At 41.5% G+C, this 12,259-nt stretch overlaps 1 protein-coding gene across 1 annotated transcript; it reads left to right on the top strand.

Annotated features, from left to right (window-relative positions):
• Positions 1-2,430: 2,430 nt before the first annotated feature.
• LOC117642008 lies at positions 2,431-8,847 on the top strand. Its single transcript, XM_034379753.1, has 10 exons — positions 2,431-5,460; positions 5,794-5,949; positions 6,070-6,642; positions 6,714-6,790; positions 6,880-6,945; positions 7,032-7,248; positions 7,325-7,773; positions 7,945-8,034; positions 8,201-8,275; positions 8,412-8,847. The coding sequence occupies exons 1-10, from the start codon at positions 5,415-5,417 to the stop codon at positions 8,631-8,633; spliced, it is 1,971 nt and encodes a 656-aa protein (XP_034235644.1). The 5' UTR covers positions 2,431-5,414; the 3' UTR covers positions 8,634-8,847.
• Positions 8,848-12,259: the final 3,412 nt, after the last annotated feature.

The raw sequence follows: 12,259 nt of genomic DNA, 5'->3' as shown, positions 1-12,259 counted from the left end.
GTCGTGGCAGCAAGCGCGGCGCGGCCAGGGAAGCACCACCTGGCTGACGGCCTGTCCGACGTTCTCGCTGTGGAGGCACGTCGTGCTTTGCGGCCTTGACGGCGTCCTCCCGAGCACCTCGTCGTGGCAGCAAGCGCGGCGCGGCCAGGGAAGCACCACCTGGCTGACGGACTGTCCGACGTTCTTGCTGTGGAGGCACGTCGTGCTTTGCGGCCTTGACGGCGTCCTCCCGAGCACCTCGTCGTGGCAGCAAGCGCGGCGCGAATGCGGAATGAATATAACAAGTCTTTGAAGAGGTGATGCATACTTTTGTTTGTTTCTTGATTTCCTCAGTTAATGTATTGAATATGTTAGAAAATCGACGCCCTGTGTATTTTAGAAGGGAAAAGAAAGAGGAAGTCCATTAAAAATGTGGTAAAATTTTATATTATTTATTGTTTTGATGGTCTTTTTGAAGTACATAATAAGTTTGTTATTTGACAGCAATTTTTTTTTTAAATATAGAATTTAGTACATAAACTTAGACTTCTAACTAAAAACATTGTTTTCAAAAGAATAAACAGTTCAAATTATGTCAAGTAAAAACACCTTGTCATTTAATAAAAGCCATATTCTTTTGCAGTGATGATTTAAAATATATAAGTATAAAGTAAAACACGTTTTCTTACAACAAGAGTTTAAAAGCCACAACTATTTTCAATAGGCCAACCTTCAGACAGGATGACAAACTAATGATTTATCATCAACCTCAACAAAGACTAACATGTCTCTTAAATCACAAACAGGAATTGCTATGTAATCATTTGTAAGGAAATATCTTGAAATATGAGGAACTTCTTTTGAGCCTATTTTATAAGGAAGAATTGATGCCAACTGTATTATGGCATAATAAGCCACCACATTTGGTACAGTGCTTGACTTTGAGGACACTTTGACAAAGGTATCAATTGTGCCATGTTTCAAAATTTTTCCACATAAGAAAGAACAAACTGAAGAGTTTCTTTTAACACAACGAGTGTATACTCTGCAAATAAACAACAAGTTTCCCTTCTTAAGTCTAAGAAATGATTCAACCTTAGCTTCCTTAATTCCAAGTCCGTTTAAGGAATCAAAGACATGTTGCTGTTGGGTGGACACTAGTTTGTAAGTTCCAACAGAAAATGTGTCAGAATCAATGTCTTCGTTTTTCTTCAAGCGAAGAGATGGGTGGAGTAGTTTGTAGCAGAAATCTTTCACATGTTTTGATGATAAAGATTCAAGGCTCTTTGGAAGTTGCTTAATTAGAAAGCACCCACTAGCAAGCTGAGTTTCCACATACCGAGTCCCATGTATCATCTTCAAGATGTCAGCATTAAGGCCTTCATATGTGTAACATGATGTGTACCGCATTGGTCCCAGATTGTTCACAACAAAAATCAAATGACGAAGCAAATGGAAAACCATTGCCATGTATCGAGTACCATACAATATTTCAAAGTTCTTCACGTAATCTGTTAGTTTTGTGTCAGAAGACAACAATGCTTCAGGTGGAATAGATGAGGATGCCAAAACATGAAGGCTGGAAATGAGATCAACATGATGTTCTAAATACCTATCTGGCATAATTCCTTCCAAGATTGGGATAGACAGGTAAAGTGCCCATGTTTGCAATTCTGTGCCTTTCCAGTAAGCAAAGTCAGTCTCAATTTTCCTGATTCCTCTCTGTAAAAAGTTTGGCAACTTGATGGCCATAAGGCGTTGGTCAACCAGAGGCAGATATTTGCGGAGGGAAAATGTTTCAGAGCTGTGCTTAGAGTCAAACAGCAATTTGATCAAGGTTTTTGTCACTCCAAGATATAATGTATGTAAATCATCGATTGCAAATCCACGAATACCATCATACATAATTTTGAACAGAGCACTTGGAAATTTAACACCCAAAACGTTTGTGTTTTCAGGATCCTTAGTTTCCTGAAGCATGCGATGGGCTTGCTTCCCAAGTTCAATGGTTTCGGAGTGACTCCTTAAGTCAAGGTTTTCATTGAATCTATAAACCCATGCAGAAGAAACTTTCTGTACAACATCTTGTTTATCTTTCTTGTTCTTGTTGCTTTTCTTCTTCTTAATTATTTTGACACTTCCTCCTTTAACTTTGCAGATTTGGCATCCAAAAGACCCAGAATAGCTGGCCATTCCAGAAATCATGATTTTGGCCGGAAGATCTGTTGTGGCAGCAATCAATATTCCTTTAGCTGTTGCTGGTGTATTACTCCCAGGAGGTGTGACCTGAAAACCTTTCTCAATCGTTTTAAAAGTTTTCAACAGTGGGTCCAGCATTAGATTTGCGTGAGGTTTCCCACCAAACCACAAGCCGCCAATCAATGTGTACTCCTTTTTGAAGCGCAGATGGGGAGGCAGCTCATTTACATTGAAAAATATTGGCCACAGTGACTTATTGGTAGATTTGAAAACAGGAATTCCATCAGTGTTCATTATCTTTGTAAAGTTGAGCGGTTTGTCAGGAGACAGAAAGCCCTTTGACAATAATTCCTTATAAATCTGGCCATCATAAATATCTTCCAAGTTTTCTTGACATACCTTTGTCCTTGTGTGTCTGTAACTCAGATTAGAATAAAATTCTTTCTGACTAAATAGGCTTTGCAGCTGTGGGATCAGTGGTAACTCCACAAAAATAGAATGCCCTGAAACTGTTGGATGAAGATTTGCATTTGGACATTTACTTATTTTACCATCTTCTTTAGTCAATTTAGCATAGCAGGCTGAACAGTAGTAATGGTTCTTGACAGGGCAATCCAAGCATGAAAAATACTTCTTAAAAAGATATAATGATGTTTTCATACGGTTATTTTCTGCCTTGCAGTGGAGGTTTATCAGTTGAAGCAGGTCATCAATTATTTTGCCATCAAGTTCATGTCTTTTCACAAAGCACAAAATTGCGACCATGCTATCATTGACACTCAAAGGGGCACCTTCGTATAATGGGCAGTCTGCATCTGCAGTGACCTCTATTTCTTCATCAGATACAGAAATATCAGAAACACTATGTTCATTCACATCTAAAACAGGAAAAAATGGAGCTTTGTTTAGAAAATTTCAATTACAAGTACAAACATAATCGCTTTTATAAAGGATTACCTTCAGTTGCAGAATCAGATTCATTACTGTATTCAATACTGTCCACACTGATGCACTCCAGCATTTCCTCATCATTTGCTGAGTCTATAGTAGTTTGTACGGGATCTGAATAACAAGAGAAATATTTTAAAACATTCACATTCATTAAATCGATACTAGATTCGTTACAGAACTGTGTTTTAATATAGGAAGAATTTTTGTGTTTCTTTTCTCAAGGTGCTACCACAATGGATTCATTGGACAAACAATATTCCTGTTTAATTGATTGAGATGGTTAATTTGTGTGATAGCATTACTGAGGGAATATAAAAAATACTAAATGAGTCTGCGAGTAGGGATTTGCATTTTATGTACTTTAGATTAAGCATTATGAAGGAATTATGAGAGATTTCTTAACGCTGTTAAGTATATGAAGCAGATCAAGAGCTAGAGAAGCAAAAAAATCAAAGGTGAAAGTGTTAAGGTTTAATAGTGTGAAGAATAATTGTCCTGGCAGTAACTAGCAATTTGGCTTTCCCACGGTGGCAGTTATATTTCACACTGTTGAACCTAAACACTTTCACCTTTGATTCTTTGCTTCTCTAGGTCTTGATCTGTTCCCTATATTTAACGGGGTTAAAAAATCTCTCATGACTCTTTCATAACGCTCAATTCAAAGTACGTGCAAATTCCTACTCGTAGACACATTTGGTATTCTATATTTTCCCTCCATCAATGCCATTACACAAATCAACCTTCTCATTGTAGTAACACTGTCAGAGGAAGTGCCACCAGAACATTCAATCAAAAAAAGTAAGGAACCAAAGGCACAGAAACACTTTGAGCTACTCAAATCAAGGGAGGATTTAAAATCAATGTAATTACTGGTAATATTGTCTGTAGTAGAGATGACTGACGCATTCAAGTTGCTTGAGTTCAGATCTACTTCATCATCAGTATTATCATATTTTCCTGCAGGATTAAAAAAAAACAAATATAAATACAACTTTTAGTATTGGAATGGAAAGCATTCATAACGATTTAGCAGTACCTGTAGGCTGGATAGCTTGATCTTCTATAATACTCTCCGAAAAAGAAATTTCTTCTATGTGTGACACTGACACTGGAAATAAAACACAAGCAGAAGTCAATTAAAGTCAACAAGGGCACGAGAACTTGACTGTGCTCGTGAAACTACCAAAGAAACTGTGACAGAATTGCTTAAGTTGTCTCCGGAAAACAATGTTCCCAGGGAGATCCCTTGGTATTCAATACCCCAAAATTTATAGAGAATGGCCTGAACTACCACTCGATTCAATACCTTCAGACATGTTCAGTTGCGATTGGTTCATTTCAGTTTCTTGTTGTTCGACATTTGCCTCATCACCTTCACTTTCCAAAGAGGAGCCTGGTAAAATGGAAACAAAACCATCACATAACAGAAATAATAAAGACAGAATAGAAACACTTATTCAACTTCAAAGCAACAAGAGTTTCACCTTCCATAGACACAAGTGAGGCTACTGGACTGAGCTGGATTTCATAGGTTGATTGGTTTAAAGTGTCTTCATCTGATGAATCAACATCCCTCTTGTCTTCATCTGATGAATCAACATCCCTCTTTCGCTTTGCAGGCGGCCCTTGGTCAGTCATATTAAAATATTCAAGTTAAAAAATAAAAATATCCAGAAGTCCCAGAAGTACAAAAGCAAACAGCAGCCGAAATAAACACCTGTATTTGTTTTTCTTCCTGTCTTCTTTAAAGGTAACAGCAGCCAACTCAACACTAACGTTGGGGGTTCTTGTGCAAAGTTTCCAAAAAGTTTTCAGCATTTAATCTTTGCGCCAATAAGAAAAAATAAGAAAATATAACACCCTTGCGAGTAAAATAAGAACAGTATTTAAAAAAATAAAGGTTTAAAATTGTGATTGTATTTCTCAGGTTGGCTTACTTGCATTGATATTTAAGGTGCTTTTGAAAAAAAATCTTTGTTCCGTTTATTGGTTGATTCCAAACAGACAGTTTTTAGGAATGACCCCAAACTATACTTGCAACATTTCGAATCTTCGGCTTCTATCATCCAAACATATTTTTCTTTCAATAACGCGGGTTATTCAAGGAAGTGACTTTGTAAGGTTGGTACGAGGGCCTACGTCAACCAAAAGACGAACGGACTTCCGCGCCATTTGTACTTCGCTCTCGCTCTGTCTCATCTTCAACGGTTGTCCTGATCCTTAGTAGAAAATCAGAAAAACTATACTGAAATCTTTTAAGAAATCGCCTTTAAGGCGTGATCACAATGGTGATTAGGAAGCAAGATATCAAGAAACACCTCAAGTTTGATGGTAAGTTTGTTAAAGGCTTTGTGTTCACCCATGTTCACGACGGACAGAGACAGGTTCATTGTCTAAGCTGCCCTTGTTTTGTTCGATAAAGAGACCATTTTCTTTTAAAACTCAAGAAAAGTCACGAGTGATGAAACTTCATATGAGTTCTTTAAAGTTTGCTATCTGAGAATTGTACCTGGTTAGGTTAGCTTTATGTACCTTAACCTTTTGAATTTGAATTACATTTTGTAGAGAGCCTCTGAGGCTACTCTCACAATTTGCTATTGGGACATTTTCCTCCTTCTCTTGTTTGGTTGTATCCCCGACATGGTTTGTTTCTTTCTGTTGTAGATGGAGGTGAAGTAATTGGAGACGCAGACACAAGTCAAGCCAGGACAGGTGGTAGATCCTCCGGAAGACCGTATAGAAGCGCCAGAAATGCTGGTTCAAGTAAGGATGTAGTGAATCTTGGAGCTATGTCCTCTGGGTCTTTCATGAACCTTCTAGGTGAGGGGCCTGCAACTGCTGCTGTATCTGAGAACAAAGAGCTCAAACGTAATCAAAAGGTAGAGGCAGATCTGAGGATAAAGATGCTAATGAATATTAATAATGATGTCATTGATGCAGATGGAGTCACTGTTAATTCTTGTTCTGAAAATGAGGACGACAATGAAAATGCATCTGTGCCGCAAGAAAACAAGAATGAAAATGCAATTGTGCGGCTAGGAAAGAAGAATGATAATGCATTTGTGCTGCAAGAAAACATGATTGAAAAAGCAATTGTGTCGAAAGAAAAGAGGAATGATAATGCATTTGTGCTGCAAGAAAACATGATTGAAAAAGCAATTGTGTCGAAAGAAAAGAGGAATGATAATGCATTTGTGCTGCAAGAAAACAAGAATGAAAATGCATTTGGGCGGCAAGAAAATAAGAAAGATACTGCGTCTGAAGCCATATCTGGCACGATCGTTGCTAAGAATGCTGAGCGTCAATCACATCCTTTGGTAGACAAAGACAAACAAAGCCAGGTTCCGAATCCTCATGTGGAATCATTTTCAACTGTGGAAGTGAAGACTGATGAAATCCGAAGTGAAAGTCAAGACACATCCACTTTTCTTGACACTACAATGCCGTTATTTGTTGATACTCAGTCTCAAACTGATCAGTGCTTCCTGTTGTGTACATGTATCAAGTGCAAAGGTAATTTTTCCTCTCATGTCTTATGTCCAGCTCTGTTCATGGAGTGTTTCAAATAAATATTCTTTCCACAGATATAGTTCAAAAGTTTTCCACCTATATGTGTAAAGGCTATGGAGATGACTGTGTATACAGCAATGAAAATGTTAAAGTATGTTTGTTGTTTTGTAAACAGAGTCTCACAGTAGTTTATTGATTTTAAAATTGATTTTTATTGATTTTCATTATGTTATTTTTTAGGGAGCGAAAGACTTGAATGGAAGTGGCCTTACATTTAACACTTCCTTACAACAAGGAGACGACCAGGTACATAATTTTTGTTTTATCATCAGATTCTCTTTCATGACAAGAAATTAACTGTTTGCTAATTTTATCTTTATATTTTATTTCAGTTAATTCCCCTGTACAAAGGGTGTTCCACCAACATTTCTGTTACCTGTAAAGGAAAATTGAAAATCCTCGACAAAGACCCAAACTCAACCGATAGAGATTACGTTTATGCCATTATGGATGATCTGTTTGAACCAAGTGTCTTGGCTAATATGACGGCAGAAGGAAGAACTCCAGGGTCGACCAAAATGGATCCAAAGATTAAAGACACTATATTGAGTAAGTAACAGTCACTCTTTTTATATCACCTCTCCAATCATAGCTAATATGCTAATTAAAAACATTTCTGTTGCAGTATACCTCCAGAATAAGTTCACGGGCGTTGACAAGTTAAGTGTTAATGAAAGTATTAATGCCAAATGTTATTGCGAGAGGAGGAAATTATGGGGGAAAAATTCGGAGCAGGTCAGAAAACCTTTGGTCAAAAATAAGAAGAAGCAGAAGGAAACTGAGTCTTCACTTGGCGATGGTGAAAGCAATGAAAATGCGAAGAAGGATAAGGGAAGTGATGGTGAAGCTTTGGACCAAAGATTCAAACGCAGAAAGGGGGATAAGAATTGTGATGAGCAAAAACGTTTGAAAAGGCGCAGGAGCAAGAGCAAGTCTAAATCTAGTTCAAGCAAGAAGAAAGCTGTGCCACAGGTGCCCTATTCGCCCTCGCCTAAACAAATGAAAAAGAAAAAGGTAAAGAATGACTCCCATGACCATCCCACAAAAGGCAACAAGCGCCCTAGATCAGTACAGGTGAGTTAGTTCCTGACAACGAAGAGAAACATTACTTCTCCAGGCTACAAAGATAAACTTTTAGGATTATTTTTAACACTTACCTCATGTAGTTTTGTTTGCAATTATTTAACTTGAGCTTACTTACACTACTTACTCTCAATTTAAACATAGTTAATGTTTTTTATTTAGGATATTCTGGATATCAACACCAAGGAGCAAACTGATTTTGAGCTTTCCCCAATTGCAAAAAAAATAAAAAAGAAGACCCATGAACCAGGGGTAAGAAGCTTTTAATACTTTTATTGTATACTTATTGTAATGTGATAGTCGTTCGAACAATTGCCTCTCTATTGGATTGGTTTAGCAGAAAACATGACAGTGCGTTTCAATTTCCCTTTCTATGCTCACATACAAGGTAAACTCATGTTCATTTTTCACTTTGCAGTTCCCTGACAAGCAGAAAGATTTATCTTTGAAGTCAAAGCACATAAGTCAAGAGGTCAAGTCACATAAGACTGAGGTGAGAAAAATTACCTGGATGGTTCTTTAGTTTCAAAACATCAATCTTATTGTTCCAGACTCTATAACATTTAAACTGTTTTTGAAGTAAACATATGTCGTTAGTAAAAATTGTTTACATTCTCATTTTCTTATAGTTCTGGAAAGGTATGGCATCATCGTCAACACCAAAACATCAGAAAACAGCCAGAGGTGAAAATAGTAAAAAGAAAGAGAAAGGACAAGAACAGGAGAGTGATGACAATGAAAGGAATCAGAATGAAACAGAATCAGAGGCGGATGACGAGGAAGAAGAGATTGAACATCAAGATGGTGAGGAGTCCAGTTGTGATGAAGAAACTGGTAGTGATACATCTTGAACAATTTGAACAGTGTCAAACTCTTTTCTGAATTTCTATTTTCTTTTGAGCAGTGTTAAACCTTCTTTTTTTTTAAATATCTTTGTTTCTCATTTGATTTGTGAAAAAATGGCCATTGCAGTTAAACATATTCCTGTCGGAAGTGACAATAAGTTTACGCACTTCCAAATGCAAATTGTTAGTTTCCAGTGGCCATTTTATTTAGTACTGTGTTGTTTCTTTTAAGTTTTTGACTACGTACGTACCTGTGTTGATATATTTAACAGTCACTAGTGCAATATGTTAAATGTAAATTGTCCCAATTTGTTACAAATTACGCACTTGGATATTGTATTGTTAAGCATCGTTTGCAGCTTCTGTTGCTAACACTCCAAACTTAGAATCAAAGCAGCTCCAGTGCGAAATAAAAACAGATTCGTGACAATTATGCAAGTAAGTCATTTCATCTCAGATGGCATTTCTTGTGCGTGAAGGTCAGTGGACGTTTCAGCAGAACAGCAGCTTCTTTCAGTACGAGGCACGGCCGCTCAGCTCACGGCAGCCAACCGTTGAGCAGCCTCAGTCTCGAGTCAGTTGGTGGATCAGTAGCTGTCAGTCCAGCTCAGTGGACGTGTCAGCAGAACGGCAGCTTCTTTCAGCGCGAGGCACGGCCGCTCGGCTCACGGCAGCCAAACGTTGAGCAACCTCAGTATTGAGTCAGTAAGTGGGTCAGTAGCTGTCAGTCCAGCTCAGTGGACGTGTCAGCAGAACGGCAGCTTTTTTCAGCGCGAGGCACGGCCGCTCGGCTCACGGCAGCCAAACGTTGAGCAACCTCAGTATTGAGTCAGTAAGTGGGTCAGTAGCTATCAGTCCAGCTCAGTGGACGTGTCAGCAGAACGGCAGCTTCATTCAGCACGAGGCACGGGCCCTCAGCTGGATGCAGCCAAACGTTGAGCAACCTCAGTATTGAGTCAGTAAGTGGGTCAGTAGCTGTCAGTCCAGCTCAGTGGACGTGTCAGCAGAACGGCAGCTTCATTCAGCACGAGGCACGGCCCCTCAGCTGGATGCAGCCAAACGTTGAGCAACCTCAGTATTGAGTCAGTAAGTGGGTCAGTAGCTGTCAGTCCAGCTCAGTGGACGTGTCAGCAGAACGGCAGCTTCATTCAGCACGAGGCACGGCCCCTCAGCTGGATGCAGCCAAACGTTGAGCAACCTCAGTATTGAGTCAGTAAGTGGGTCAGTAGCTGTCAGTCCAGCTCAGTGGACGTGTCAGCAGAACGGCAGCTTTTTTCAGCGCGAGGCACGGCCGCTCGGCTCACGGCAGCCAAACGTTGAGCAACCTCAGTATTGAGTCAGTAAGTGGGTCAGTAGCTATCAGTCCAGCTCAGTGGACGTGTCAGCAGAACGGCAGCTTCATTCAGCACGAGGCACGGCCCCTCAGCTGGATGCAGCCAAACGTTGAGCAACCTCAGTATTGAGTCATTAAGTGGGTCAGTAGCTATCAGTCCAGCTCAGTAGACGTGTCAGCAGAACGGCAGCTTTTTTCAGCGCGAGGCACGGCCGCTCGGCTCACGGCAGCCAAACGTTGAGCAACCTCAGTATTGAGTCAGTAAGTGGGTCAGTAGCTGTCAGTCCAGCTCAGTGGACGTGTCAGCAGAACGGCAGCTTCATTCAGCACGAGGCACGGCCCTCAGCTGGATGCAGCCAAACGTTGAGCAACCTCAGTATTGAGTCAGTAAGTGGGTCAGTAGCTGTCAGTCCAGCTCAGTGGACGTGTCAGCAGAACGGCAGCTTCATTCAGCACGAGGCACGGCCCCTCAGCTGGATGCAGCCAAACGTTGAGCAACCTCAGTATTGAGTCAGTAAGTGGGTCAGTAGCTGTCAGTCCAGCTCAGTGGACGTGTCAGCAGAACGGCAGCTTCATTCAGCACGAGGCACGGCCCCTCAGCTGGATGCAGCCAAACGTTGAGCAACCTCAGTATTGAGTCAGTAAGTGGGTCAGTAGCTGTCAGTCCAGCTCAGTAGACGTGTCAGCAGAACGGCAGCTTTTTTCAGCGCGAGGCACGGCCGCTCGGCTCACGGCAGCCAAACGTTGAGCAACCTCAGTATTGAGTCAGTAAGTAGGTCAGTAGCTATCAGTCCAGCTCAGTGGACGTGTCAGCAGAACGGCAGCTTCATTCAGTACGAGGCACGGCCGCTCAGCTCACGGCAGCCAACCGTTGAGCAGCCTCAGTCTCGAGTCAGTTAGTGGATCAGTAGCGGTCCGTCCAGCTCAGTGGACGTGTCAGCAGAGCGGCAGCTTCTTTCAGCACGAGGCACGGGCGCTCAGCTAGAGGCAGCCGAACTTTGAGGAATATCAGTGTCGCGTCAACGTAAATATCAGTTTGTACTCAGTCATGGCATATCCTGCACGTTTCTGTCAGCGTGTGGTTAGCAAGAAGCAGCCTTTTTTCATCGGTCTTCCTCAGTTCTGGGCCAGCTCTTTTCTGCCTTCAGTTCCAAGACAGCTTTCGGTTGGTTTTCGGCAGTACGATTTCAGTGTGTATCAGTTGACTTGTAGCTTCCGTTCAGGTCTAGCCTCAGCTTTGTGCCAGTTTCGTTTCAGTGCAGTAACAGTTTTGCTCAGGTAACCGCAGCCCCGGTTCACCTATTATTTTCTCTAGGGTGCCGAAAGCACACAAAGTCAAAGTAGAATTTCGCGTTCCCCTTGAAGCAGAACACCGATCTAGAGCGTGCCCTTGCGGTCTCGCATAGTACCAGTGCGATTGGCGACGATGACACTTGAGGAGATTCTTTAGCGTCGTGCTATGCGAAGTGCCGAAAGCACACAAAGTCAAAGTAGAATTTCGCGTTCCCTTTGAAGCAGAACACCGATTTAGAGCGTGCCCTTGCGATCCCGCATGGTCCCAGTGCGATTGGCGACGATGACTTACGAGAACGTGCTATGCGAAGTGCCGAAAGCACACAAAGTCAAAGTCGAATTTCGCGTTCCTGTTGAAGCAAAGGACCGATTTGGAGCGTTCCCCTCGCGATCCCGCATTGTCCCAGTGCGATTGGCGACGATGACACTTGAGAAGATTCTTTAGCGTCGAGCTACGTGAAGTGCCGATAGCACCCAACGTCAATGTCGAATTTCGCGTTCCTGTTGAAGCAGAGGACCGATTTAGAGCGAGTCCTTGCGATCCCGCATAGTCCCAGTGCGATTGGCGACGATTACTTTTGAGGAGATTCTTTAGCGTCGTGCTATGCGAAGTGCCGAAAGCACACAAAGTCAAAGTCGAATTTCGCGTTCCTTTTGAAGCAGAACACCGATCTAGAGCGTGCCCTTGCGGTCTCGCATAGTACCAGTGCGATTGGCGACGATGACACTTGAGGAGATTTTTTAGCGTCGTGCTATGCGAAGTGCCGAAAGCACACAAAGTCAAAGTCGAATTTCGCTTTCCTTTTGAAGCAGAACACCGATTTAGAGCGTGCCCTTGCTGTCTCCTTGTAAGTATAACTATACTGGAGTAGGGACTAGGACGGCCCTGGACGCCGACTCGCGACCTGGCGAAGCTAACTCCTCCGCCAATTTGCAATAAATCTGGAATCCGAACTCACCGATGGCTTCCCCAAGGTCCACTACAACTAAACTTCACAACATTTCA

This window comes from Thrips palmi, unplaced genomic scaffold (assembly GCF_012932325.1).
Source record: "Thrips palmi isolate BJ-2018 unplaced genomic scaffold, TpBJ-2018v1 HiC_scaffold_16, whole genome shotgun sequence".
In the NCBI taxonomy this organism is placed as follows: domain Eukaryota; kingdom Metazoa; phylum Arthropoda; class Insecta; order Thysanoptera; family Thripidae; genus Thrips; species Thrips palmi.
Note: the sequence above shows the minus strand (reverse complement) of the source record. Positions and strands in the feature narration are given on the sequence as shown.